The sequence below is a fragment of the Taeniopygia guttata genome, chromosome 7 (assembly GCF_048771995.1).
Source record: "Taeniopygia guttata chromosome 7, bTaeGut7.mat, whole genome shotgun sequence".
NCBI classification, from domain to species: Eukaryota; Metazoa; Chordata; class Aves; order Passeriformes; family Estrildidae; genus Taeniopygia; species Taeniopygia guttata.
In genome coordinates this window covers 15698003-15710819 of record NC_133032.1, presented here as the reverse complement: position 1 = coordinate 15710819, position 12817 = coordinate 15698003, and the positions used below count along the sequence as shown (strand labels likewise).

Below are 12817 nucleotides of genomic sequence, written 5' to 3'. Positions count from 1 at the left end.
TCTCCTCCCAGATGCTGGATGTGGAGAAACCCTGGACCCACTGAAGCTGAGCTGCAGATGATCAGCCCAAAGTACGTAAAACTGCTTTTCAGGCAGCTAGCATACATTGCCAGTGCAGCTCCCAAAAAACACAGATACAGAACTTCCTTCAAAAACAGCCAAGGAAAAGCACGGTCTGAACATGGCTGGACTTCCAGGGGAGATGAGGGCAAGACTACTAAGGGACATGCCTGAGCTGGAGCAAGGAGAAACTGTAAAATGTTTACCTCTGGCATACAGATTGGAAAAGTCTGTCTCGGTGCGCCGGAACCTGGATTCCTTCTCACTGTTCTCGCATGCCAGCAGGCTCTTGGAGGACTGCCTTTCCTTCAGAGAGCTGACGATCCGGCCCTTGTCTTCCAGGCTGTTGGTCCTTTGCAGGAACCCTACATTATTATTGCAAGGTGCACAGGTCAGAGTTTCCTCACTTCCCAACATGTTTAGAAATATCTAAAGCAGATCTCTAGACAACAGTTAAAAGTGGTGTTGGCTCTAGATCTGGCTAATGAGGTCAGGAATAAGGGTATTTATGGGGACTATTTGCCTCCAGGAGGGAGAGTTCAAAATGCCACCAACTGCAAAAACGCAGCCATGCAAAAAACAAAATTTCGTCATTTAGTGCAGTGGTAAATTCTTATTAAGTCGATCAGACAGATTCCACTTCAGTAATCAGCCACTGGAAGAGAGTTCAGGATGAGTCAATGCTATTTCAGCCTGCAGGCGAAGTTTATGGACCTAGCAGACAGGGGCAACGATGTATGATTAAAATCAGGGCCATTTTCAGTTCTCCTCGTGGTGCTCTCACGCACAAAAGGCATGAGAGCAAGCAGCCATTCTGGAGCATCTGTCCTGAGAGTGTTAGAGCTCTGAGGATACCAGTAGTACCCACATAATCCCATCTCCCTATTATCAGTAAGTACTTATGCGGATTTTCCACCTGAAAAAATGCTTTGATGCTAACAGTAATCATCCCCGGAGGTTTTAAGAGCTCCGCTCTCACCGGAAACGCATCTTTGGCACCCAGAACCCGAACACAACTGCTGCTGGTACATGTCACGGCAATAATAAACCCACTCACCCCAAGAATTATTGGGGCAGGAGCCACGCAGAGTCCGCGGCGAGTAATGAGGTCTACTTAAACACGGCAGGGAGAACAATTAATTTTATGGATTTGGTACATTAAATTTATGATGCCCACAAAAACACTCATAGTATCGGGCTTTTTGTCATTAAGGAAAGCATTGGATTTTGACCTTCCGGGTTGCACCGAGTGTGCCTATATGTTTGGAAGAGGCACTCCGGTGGCGCCGGTCTCCTTTATTCTTTATTTTCTTTTAAAACAAGCAACAATCGAAAACAAGGCTCGTCGCGGCTGGGGATATCCGCCAGAGAGGAGGGCTTAGCAGGGAGGAAAAACAACGTCCTGAGTTCCCTCATTCAAGTTCCCCGACGCCGCTTCTCTTCAACGCCCTCCGCTTCCCAGCCATGTGTCCCTGCTCTCCGGAGCCGTGACGGCGGACCGGGACTGTGGGCACCTCCATACGGGCCATACGGGACCCCTGCATCTTGGGCAGGCATAGGGGCTGAACGTCGGAGGAGAAAAGCGGGCGACAGTGAGCTGCTGGGTCAATTGCTGCCGGCGCCGTACCTGTGCCTCGGACCGTGCTGCCAGCCAGGCAGACACAACAGAGCTATCGAAATTGGAGCACTTGGCTGGCAGGCCCTTCTGCATCAGTCGGCTACCCAGACAAGTCTCCAGGAGGGTCGCTCACAGGTAAGTTTGTCAGAGCCATGCTTTCAGTGAACATCTCACGTTTTGCCTTTTAATTCTGATCTTCTACTGATTAGTCTTTTTCTGTGATGCTTTTACGAATGAGACAAAGACTATTTAAGGGAAACTCTTCGTGTGTAAGTTAAGAGTAGCCATATACATATATTTTTTGTTTTTTTAATGTAATGTTTAGGTATGTTTTTGCTGCTTCTCATGGCTCTTGCAGCGATCATTAGCTCCTGCAACAGCTAGAGCTATTTGCCTGCTCATTAGGAGAAGCAGCTGATATCGAAGCAGGTGCAGTCTAAACTGAATTATGGATCCTCTTTTACCAGGTCCTGGGGCTTCATTTTGCTTTGTTTTCCCCCCACCCGTCTTTTTTCAGGCTCTCAGTAGGGATGCTCAAGTGGGACGAGTTCCGTGAGAAGAGACGCCTGTAGGAACAGCCGCGTTCCGCTTGCCCCGAGAGCCGCGCTCCTCGTACAACTGGCGCTCCCCTCGGCGTGCAGACGAGGGTTGGGGAAGGAGGGAGTTTGTTCAGTAACAAAGGCTGCAGTTGCCTCCAGTTCAACTCTCGTCGGGCCCAGCGAGGCCGTGGCTTCGCTGAAGGGTCTGACCTAGCCAGACGCTGCGGGCAGGGCGCTCAGTCCTCGCCCGAACGTCTCAGCGGCTGTTGTTCCCCGCGGAGGCTCCCCGGGCCCGCCATGTCCCGGCGCCGAGGATCAGCTGGGGCTGGAAGCGGCCGCGCACGGGGCCTGTCCGCCCGCGCCTCGTGGGGCCCGCGGGGCTGCGCGGCCGCGCTGGGGAGGCTCGAGGCGAGGATTAGAGGACGAAAACAGCCTGAAGGAAAGATCGCGCTGCCGGCCGACATCAGCCCATCCGGCTGTAGGTAACGCGCCGCTGCTCAAGTCCCTCGGCCACGGCAGTGTCTCGTGGACCTGGAGACTCGGCGTAAGGGAGTGGGGCAAGGACAGCCCCCGCTCTGGAGCAGCCGGACCATCTCGTCTGCCGAGCCCCTCCCTGGGAGGGTGTGGGACGTTCGCGGTCTGCAGAGGAGGGTAACAGCCGGCCCGGCCCTTGAAGGCCCCTTCCGCTCCCGGGGAGAAGCGCATGACTGTAGCCGACCTTGCGTCTGTATCCTGCTTAAAAAGCGAGGCCGGTGTAGGAGAGTTCCAGCAAGCAGCAAAGTATGAATTAATGTCCACTCTGCTTCTCCTGGAGCAGCGGAGAGCGCAGCCTTTTTCAGCAGTAGGTCCGTTCCGCAGGTGCATTTTCATCGATGTGCTTCAAGAGACCGAGTTTTCAAGAGCCGAGCGACACCAGATTGGCGCGGGAGTACCTCGGTGCGCAACGTGACCACAAATTCAGCGTGATTTCACATCAGGCCTCGCACAGGGCAGGTGTGTGAGCCCCTCTCGGCACCGCAGCCCTGGGGGGAGGCGGGGACAGACCTGCCGGGTCCCGGCGCGCACCGCAGCCATCGGGAGGTGCACGTCGGTGGCGGCTACAGGAGATCCTGGACCCCGCCGCGTAAATTATGCTTGGCAGCAAAAACCTCACGGACTCCGAAGACGAGCTCAGTTTCTAACATGCATGGCTGCTTTGGAAGCCCCACTCTCCCGCGTTGCTCACTGGGTTTGGAATCATCAGCTGGCCGAGGCCAAACAGGAGCAATTTTTCTACGTTAAGCATTCCACCGGTGCCAAATGTCAACAGGATCAGTCTCAGCAATAACAATTGCCACAATGGGAGTGTAGCATACAAATCCAGATACATGGGGAAATATGCCCATATTTTGGCCACCGTGACAGTTCATTAAACTGCTTAAAATAGGGGTTTAGTTTTGGCTTTGTTTTGGTTTTTTGGTTGGTTTTTTTTAGGTGGATATGTGCAGCGATGAATAGTGAAGGGGGGGGAAGGGGTCGGGAGGGGTGGGGGTAGCAGTAGCGGCAGCGCTCTTTTCAGGCAGTGGCTTTCAACCAGAAAAGGAAAAAAAGCTAATCCTTAATTCGCTCAGTTATTTATGAAGAAACTACATACATCTGGGCTACGAAATTATTGAAAATGTCAAACCCATTCAAAATTAATCGATTTCAGTGTGATATGCACAAAAGGAACAATTCCAAGGCGCCTTTGTGACTATACAATATTTAGGGTCTGGAATGATATCTTGTGAAAGGTAAGGACAAGAAGGTATCACTTGCAACAGTCAAATGTCAACTCGTTTAGCATTTTAATTAGGATTCTTAGCAACCTTAACACCTCACTCTGTTTACCATAGGCAACCTTCCCTGTATGTCTTTGTGAAGGTGTTCCAGTCAAATGGGAGAGCCCATACAAGCAAAAACAGTGGTCCTGATCAAATCTGAATATTCCAAAACGGCATCGCTCACTATTCAGAGTATATTCTTCGTGTAAAACAGAAAAGAGCCAGTAAAGGAAAACTGAGCAGCAAACCACAACCAGAAATACAGCTTGTCTTGAACTCCCTTCACAAAGCCTTCACCACGCTCTCTTATGTCTTTCTCAAATCCAAAATGGTGGGACATTAAATTTTCAAGTATTTGAGCTCATTGAGAGAAGCGGCGCTGTCCTTCTCTAACCCCCGTAGTCTAGCAACACGGAGCAAGCCTCAATGCGCGTTACTTTATCAGTTCTGCTTGCCGGGCTAAATTAAAATGATGGTGAAAATGCCGATCGCTCCAGCCACTGAGGGGACTGGTAGGGAAATGGTCCATTAAACCCAGATCAGGAGCTATTTATAGAACTAAGCGACTACTCGTTAATGTCGCCAGCGGCTACCAGTGAAATCTCTCACAGACACAGGGCTAAACATTTGCACCCTGATTCTTTTTTCCGTTCAAACTTCCAGGTGACAAAACGCTTAATGAATGAACTTCGACTCGACCAAGCAGGGAAAGAGGTTTAAATGCTCCTTTGCATCGAAAAAAGGTTAGTTTCCCCCACGACATATTTCCCATCCCCCCAAAAGAGACAGAGGGGAAAAGAAGAAATAATTTCTATGCGTAAGGGGTATGGGCTAAACGGAATGATTCCCCCATCAGAATATGAAGATTTGACTGTTAGTCTCTGAAAGCGAAGGCGCTACTGAGATATTTAGAGAAGGAAGACAGCTTGTTATCTGCAAATGAATCTCTTGCTATAACGTTGCGATCTGATTGTGCATTTGTTTCCCTTCTGCATTTCATGTGCCTGAGCGCTGACTGGCTGCCAGCGCTATCTTACCAGAACAGCAAGCTGATGAATTGCTCTTTAATAAGGCTCTCGTTAATCTTTTTTTTTTTCCCCAGGAGATCCGTATTTTCTAGTCAGATAAGGCTGAAAAATTTCAGACAGTGAGAGGCGGCGAACCGGCCCCCCACCCCCCAGCTTTCCTCCCGGCCGGCCTCTCCGGCGGGTCCTGAGCTTTCTTCGCCCGGAGCGCCCGGCGCCTGCACCCCCCGTATGTGGCAGGAGGGGCAGCGGGGCCGCCGCCGTCCCTCCCCCGGCGGACAAACCTCGGCCGCCGCCAGCCCACGGGAGGGCACAGCGGCGGGGCCGGGGCCGCGGAGCCGCCCTGCGGCCGGCAGGGGGCGGCCGAGGCAGGCCCGGCGGGTGGCGTTCGGCCGGGGCTGCCCCCGCCGGGGCGACCGCGCCGTCACGCGTGGGTGTGCGGGGTGTCGTACGGCCGCACTTACCGCATATCTTCAGCCCGATCTTCCTGGTGCACCCGTGAGCCACACCGCACCATGAGTCGTAAGCTGGAAGAGAGAGCAGAGTTGTTCCCCTGGGGCGGCGGGGCTGTCCGGCCGCCGCGCCCCACCCCGGTCCCCCGCGCGGCTCCATAGCCGTGAGAAACGGCTGACACCGAGCCCGGCGGCGCTGGGCGCGGGGCAGCTGAGGCTCGAATGACAGCGAGGTGACATGCTGGCCTGCCCGGAGGAGAGGCAAAGGCACCCGGGACCCGACATCTCATCATTTACTGGCGGGGCTCCAGGGAAGCAGCAGCTTAAAATAAAGTGGCGTGAAATGGGGTCACAAAAGAGTTCAGAAATTAATTGGGTGAAAAATAGTATTTGACTAGATGATCGGACTCGCATCATTGAGTCTCGGACGGACTGACGGGCCCCCGACGGCCCTACTGGGACCGCACCCCCAGAGGGAACAGGCTGATTCCCAGCCCCTCGAGTCGTGGCTCGGACACGCCCCGGTCGGCCCCAACTGAGCCCACGGGAAGCGGGGAACGAAGCCCAGGACGGAGGTGGAGGGTGCGCCAGCCGCGGCCACAGGCACTACCGAGCCTCTCCCGTTCGTCGCTCACGGCACGGGGCAGCCGCAAGTCCAGTAGCGACGGACCCCAGAGGGCGAGCGGGGGCTGGGGGTGGCTGACGTGGCGTGAGGGGAGAAGGTTTCAGACGGCTCACCCAAGCACGGAGGCAGCGGCCTGACTCTCGGGGAGGGGGAAGAGCCAAGGCGCTCCCGACCGCGCGGAGAGACCCTCTCGGCAGGGGCGCTGCCCGTGCCCGGGGGTGGGGAGCCCGTGTGGGCAGGGCAGGATGCTGCTGCCAGCGGTTATCTTTGTTTTAGCCGTGTTGCCAATTAATTCGATTTCTCTGCGTGACACCTCAGTCGAAGGCAGCAGTGCCTGCCACGCGCGCCTGAAACAAGACCCAGTTCTGCCGTTCGCCCCCTTTCCCGTTTGTTCCAGTTTCCGAATAATGACAATAATGACTCCGATGCTCCGTGTCTCGGACCTCTTTCAGGGTAAAAGCTATTACCTGCTCTGCTGTCCCTCACAACCTGTCATTTCTTAGTGTTGCCCGCTCTTTGTCTCTGATGCTTCATAACATCGAGCCTCTTATTGTTCGGGTTTTTAATTTTTTTTTTCCTGTAGGCAATGGTCTGAACTGCCTGGCAGGGCTTATAAACTGATTCTCTATCCACCTGCAGCAGCCTCTGCTTCCCACTCACACCTCAATAACTCAAGGCGAATTCAGAGCAATTAGGAATATAAAGCTTTGAAAAGCTGCAATTAGCATCCAAATTTCGCTTGATTACAGGCTTCAGCGTAGGCTGAAAAGAAGCTGCAGCATTAGCATTTATATAAAATGTAGCTGGGAGACACCTGCTTTAATACCCTGGTGTAACTTCGCCCTTTAACTGATTCGTTTTCTCCTCACCCCTTCCAACATCCCGATTTTGTTGTTCATCTGGGAGGTCAGTTTATTGTCTGTATCTCCCAAACGCGGCTGTAAGATAAAGACAACATTGGCCAGTAAGGTGGGCTTTTCCCTACAGCGTTTTACTCGCCACGGACCGACCTCTCTTGTTCCAAATAGGAAGATGGTTTCTTTGTGTAGAGCACTTTCCGCACCTTGCTTAATGGCGCGGAACAAGGCTTCACAGATGTATCATTTCGTTTCGAAACCGGTCTTTCTGAGCCTAAATGGAGAAAGCCTCCAAAACACTTAAAACGAGGAGAATATTAAAACCTACTTGTAGGTCGCAGATTAGGTGGGGTGGGGTCCGGAGCAGCGTTGGAGGATGAGGGAGCAGAGGAAGCCATCCCTTCAGAAAAGCCCCGGTCCTCGGAGCTCGTATTTCCTCGATATTCCTCTGAGGGGTGGGCAGCAAGGAATTTGCTGGAAGGAAGAACAGGCGGGTTTAGTAGTCTAGTCTCCTGGAGCACCGCACCAGAGTCCCGTCCAGACGTCAGCGGGCGGCAGCCGCGCAGGTCCCGAGGCGGCGGCAGGACCGGCCGAACCGGGAAAATGCCTCGACAGACTGAAGAGCAAAATCTTCCCTTCCCTAGATTCCAGGGCGCTACCCCCCGCGCCTGAATGACGGATTTAGCAGAGCATGAAGCCTATAGCAATTATATCGGTGGCCACTGAGCAGGGCAGTTATACGGCTCGCATCAAATGGAGACCAACGTGCAAAGCGGACTTCGAAATCACCAGCCCCAAACGACCTACAATCCCAAACACAGCCCGCTTCTGGGCTTTACCAAACACACGTCAGGCTGAGCATTCAGGAAAGACTGACAGATAAAACCCCGCCACCACAAAGGTGCGTTTTGCCCAGGTCCAATGACAGGCGCTACATACATGTGAATTTGCACATACATGTTTCAGCAAACTGGGGCCACTCTGTGCTCCAGCACTAACCAGCGATCTCCCGTGCCCGTGCTCGCTTTAGCGGCGCAAATGGCAGGAGAGGCATGTCTGTCTGGGGAAGGGAAGGAGTAGGAGCAGCCCTCTCTCCTCGCCAGATGTTCAGCTCTTTCCTGGCGGACACGGCGTTCCGATAACCAATACAGGGTCGCTGATCGAGAATTGCCGGGTCACTGCCCAGCTCGTCTCTTTGTCCCCACGTCTACCTGCGATTTATTTTCTTCTCCTTGTAAAGAAAATGAAGGTCGCGGTAACGAAAGAACGCTTTCTTTGTTAGCGGTTTTTTTCAAATCGGTAGCTACCGATTCATTTCCACTGCTAGGTGGATTTACACCCGCGTGTAAACGCAACGGATCAATGATTTCAATGGAAAACAGGTAATTAAATTTTTTTAAGACGAGAAAGAAAACAGCCATAAGCAGAAGATATTTTCTAGACAATGCCTAGAAGTGAAGTAACAGGTTAACACTATGTCTAGGGCGGTATCAAAAAAAACGTTATTCCTCTATCCATACGACAGCGACCAAAACCGATTTGTGGGAGAAAAAATGCTCCAGAGGTTCCCAAAGGCTTGAAAAAAAAAAAAAAAAACCAGGATGCTGTTTAGAGGACACTTACCGAGGAGGCGAGCGCACACTCTTATTGTCGTAGTCCAGGTTGGCAGGGCGACTCTAGCCTGGGAGCGACCCGCCGCTTATAAACTCTGCCAGAAACGACGTCGGAATATCAATCGCGCCGCGGAATTTAATGCGAGATGACCTTTTTTCCCAGAAGTGCTCGGATTTGCTTTTTTAAAAGCGTGAATCGCCGGTTGATCTGCTTCGACGCAGGCATGAGTCACAGGACTGCCGCCACCGCCTCCACTCCGCACGGGGGCTGGGGACCGCTGGGGCGGCCGGCTGGGGCGGGGAAGGGCGGCCCACCGGCCCCGGCTGCTGCCGCGGGTCTGCTTCGCCCCGGGGCGGCGGGGCTGAGTCCCGCGGCGGGTGGGGCTGTCCAGCCGCGGCAGGGGCGGCACCCCAGGCAGGCGGTTCTGCCGTGCGAGCCCCTCGTTAAGCACCTCGTGAGGATGGATCCAGAGGTTTCCCCTAGACAGCACCGGCTTGACCCGAGGTCGCCAGCTGTGCTAATAGGCACCGTACACATCGGCGCACCGGTGAGGCGACGCGGCCGAACTCCCGTCCCGGCCCTCCCCTGAGCACGGTGCGAGACTCGAGTGAGCCAGGCGAGGTTCGTGTGAATTGTAGCTTAGCAACACCCCCTGTCCCCCGCTCCGCCGTGTCGAAGGTCTGATGTGACCCGCTGGCTCAGTCCGTGGTTCCCGCGGCTCGCCCCGCTCCTCCCCGCCAGAGGGTGGCAGAGGCACGGGTACCGCTGAAGGGGAACACCTGGATGCCTGTGACTTGCCCTCAGTGTTGCCATTAGATTACGATTTTATACCAGACATCCCTTTGCTAAAACCAGAAACATTAAGATAACAAGCTTTTCATACCCCTGACAACCCCATGACAACCCACACCCCGAATATGCTTAGCCAACATTTTGTGGTTGTGACCGCGGTGCTGTATTTCAGCATGTCACGGTAGCTATGCAGATGCCTAAACCAAACCCTTCTCAAAAAGGTGTCACATAAGGGGCTGGGAGGAATCCGCAATAAGAAGAGAGGAGGGGAAACAGTCTGATGGAGCCAGAGAATTTCATCTTATGCAGGAGATGCTAGGCAGTGCAATGAGCATCAGGGCTGTGTCCTTTCTGAAGGACTCGAGGGAAAAGCAAAAACTTACAAGCCCGTTTGGTAAAGGAAACCATCCGACTGACAGCATTAAGTAGCCAAGACAACTGCTTTGTCAAGCACACTTGCTCTCTAGGAACTGGACATGTAACAAAAACACCGACAGCACAAAGGCCAGTTTTTAAACATAGCTTTACAGATATTAATGGCCCTAGCTAACATGACCTTTTCTCGTATCTAGACTATCATTTTAAAGCTGGTTTCAACCAATTGAGCAAGACAATTGCTCAGTGCAGAGTGTGAGTAATAATAATATAACTGTAACTAATTGTCTTTATAAATGTAAACAAACGTTCAAAGGAAGTAATGGCAGGACTGCAATACAAAAACTCAACGAAAGACCACACAAAGAACCCCTAAGCCATCAGTCACTGTGAGGCACGACCCGCCTAGGTGTATGCCCTACACGCTTTTTCCTTTCCTTCTGGCTTTCCAGAAGTGCGTGTGTCCGGAGTAAACAGACATGGTTTAACATAAATATTGACTTCCTTGTAGAATCTGAGACCCGCGAGGGGAAGGAGCCAAGCGAGCCTTCCGCGGCACGCTGGAGATAGCACTTTCCGCCCGGCGGCGCGGCGCTCCCGGCTCTCGCTCAGCACCTCGGTCAGCGCCCGCTCCGGCTCTGGGTGAGCGGCGCGCTCGGGGGGCGCGGGCAGCAGCCTCGCACGGCCCGGCGGGTGTGCGGAGCGCTCGCTCCCTCCCGGCCGTGCAGGAGGATGCCGAGAGCGAGCCCCACCGGGCCCGGCCCCGCTCCCCGCCTCACGGCCCCTCTGGGTGGCGCTGCCTCTCAAGCCCAGACGCTCCGCAAAGCCCTGCGCAGACGCCCGGCCGCGGTGCGGCTGCTCCGAGCCCGCGCTCACCACCGTATATTCGTCCTGGCCCCGGCGGCGGCAAGGGGAAAGCAGCAAACCCTGGGGGCTCCGCGCGTCCCTCCCTCGCTCATCTACAGCGTGGCTCTACAGCACGCCTGGAAACGCTTGCTAATTTTCATTTGCAACGGACCTGCTTGAAAATCCGACCTGAACCCGAACTACTCCAGCTCAGCGACTTCATTCAGAACTCGCCACAACAATTGAAATCTTTGAAACATCCTTGCCAGGTGTACACGCCCAGGCTAGGGCACTCAGAGATGTGCCGCTTTCACCGAGAGAGTTCAAAGTCTTCCCCTCCAGCTGTGCTGCTGAAGCAATCTGCTCTTTTCTCCTTGCATGTGACTGTCCCTTCCCTGAGGCTACTGCTCGAGTGCACTCTAGGCACGGGTTAGAGAGAGTATCTTCGCAGCTGGGGATCCAGAAGACTTCGGCTTTGCTTTGAATCCAGATGTTTACTGATGATGTGAAACACAGGAAAAACCATTGATGCGTGGTATCAGCAAGACAGTAGGATGAAGATATGTAATTCCCTTAGCTGAAGCTTGTAAGCAGCACATCAACTAGAACTCACTTTAAAAAGCCAGACCTGGGGTATTTCTTGAATTCACCTCCATCCACAAATGGCACATGCTAAAATATGAATCTTGAATACCCTGAGTGTGCAAAGGAATGAACGTGATACAATAAATATATTTAGCAATAAAGACTACTCAATAATTATATAGTTTTTATAGATGTGGACATATAAACAATGGCTGTCAAACAGGAAAAAAACCACTATTTGTATTGCAACCTGCAGATTTGAATAGTCACTGTTTGGAGCTGCATACAATATTTTAAGAGAGATGAGCACCTCCTGCCTACACTGTAAGGAGGTCAAAATGTAGATACATGACAATGGAGAGGCAAATGGAGAAAAGTCCCTGTGCCATAACACTTCTTATTTCTTCATATTCTGAACTATAGTCATGTTGTATATGCATTTATCTGCAGGCAGGAAAACAAATTTGACTTCTGGTGATTATTATTATTGTGGGGGGTTCCCTCCATGAATGTTCTGTGTTGCCTTTTAATTGCCATTTTGTGTGGATTACGAATATTTTAGCAGGCTGGGATTAGGCAAATTCTTTATGTGAAACTGTATACAACAGTAAGTACAGAGAACATCTGTGGTGTTTCTGGACCTGAGGGTTTGTATTTTTGTCTTTGCAGCCTGTGAGTTTTTCTTTTTAGTAATACAGCTATAATTTGTAATCCAGTACATTATTACAAATTATATTTATTGCATTCAGTCTTTTCCTACAATTCCTGGTATACAAAAATGTCTACCTTACCTGTATCTTAGATAAAATGAAATCATTTAAATAATAAATTTCATTAACTCTTGACATAGAAAAATTGGAAAATTGTTCAAAATTAAGTTTTTCAAAACTTTTATGGCTATCATCTTTGGTACTTAAAAATACAGATAATAAATTTCTGTATATCTGTAATGAAAAAAAATGAACATGCCAAGAGAAAAAATAATAAATTAGTGCTCTGATTATTTGGATTACTTGGCCCTGTCCAGAAAATTCTACAAAGGAAATTTGGTGAAGACTGTGGATTTATACTCCTATGCTACAGATAACTTTTGCTGTTCTCTATAACTTGACAAAAACTAATAGAGGATGAATGATGTGTTTGCTTTGGGTTTATGAACAGTCAGTACTGATGTACCCAACTGGCCCATATTTAAGGATCATGTACATCACTCGAATTTCAAAGACAGCTCAATATGAACTGCCAGACAGAACATTCAGCACTGCTGTGATGAAGGGCATTTAGAAAAGTCTAATCTGAAGCACATTGTTTTACATACTTTGTGGCTTCTTGTTTCAGGATGTCCCCTTCCTGATCCATGCTGGCATGTCATGTTGTCCATTTTGATCTGCTTCATCTGAAAAACATCCCAAGAACAACCCACATCCTGAAACAATAGCAGTGGAAAATCCCAACTCCCAATACCCCCAAGCAAACATGAAAAGAAACAGAGTCCCCTGACTTCCAAGCTGTAACAAAATAAAACCTTTTTTATCTAGATGGATCAAACAAATTACTTAAGTTAGGTAACTGTGATTGCAACTTGAAAGAGTAACAGAAGTGATAGTACACCAGTAAGTGTACACTC

At 51.3% G+C, this 12817-nt stretch overlaps 1 protein-coding gene across 1 annotated transcript in view; it reads right to left on the bottom strand.

The window, feature by feature from the left end:
- GAD1 (glutamate decarboxylase 1) overlaps positions 1-8957 on the bottom strand; it is a 33437-nt gene extending 24480 nt beyond the window's left edge. The window contains exons 1-4 of the mRNA XM_002198498.7: positions 8602-8957; positions 7307-7452; positions 5509-5571; positions 267-425 (exon numbers count right to left, since the gene is read on the bottom strand). Of these exons, the coding sequence (XP_002198534.2) occupies positions 267-425; positions 5509-5571; positions 7307-7376 (292 nt within the window). The 5' untranslated portion in view covers positions 7377-7452; positions 8602-8957. The remainder of the gene's footprint in view (positions 1-266; positions 426-5508; positions 5572-7306; positions 7453-8601) is intronic.
- Between the last annotated feature and the right edge of the window lie 3860 nt (positions 8958-12817).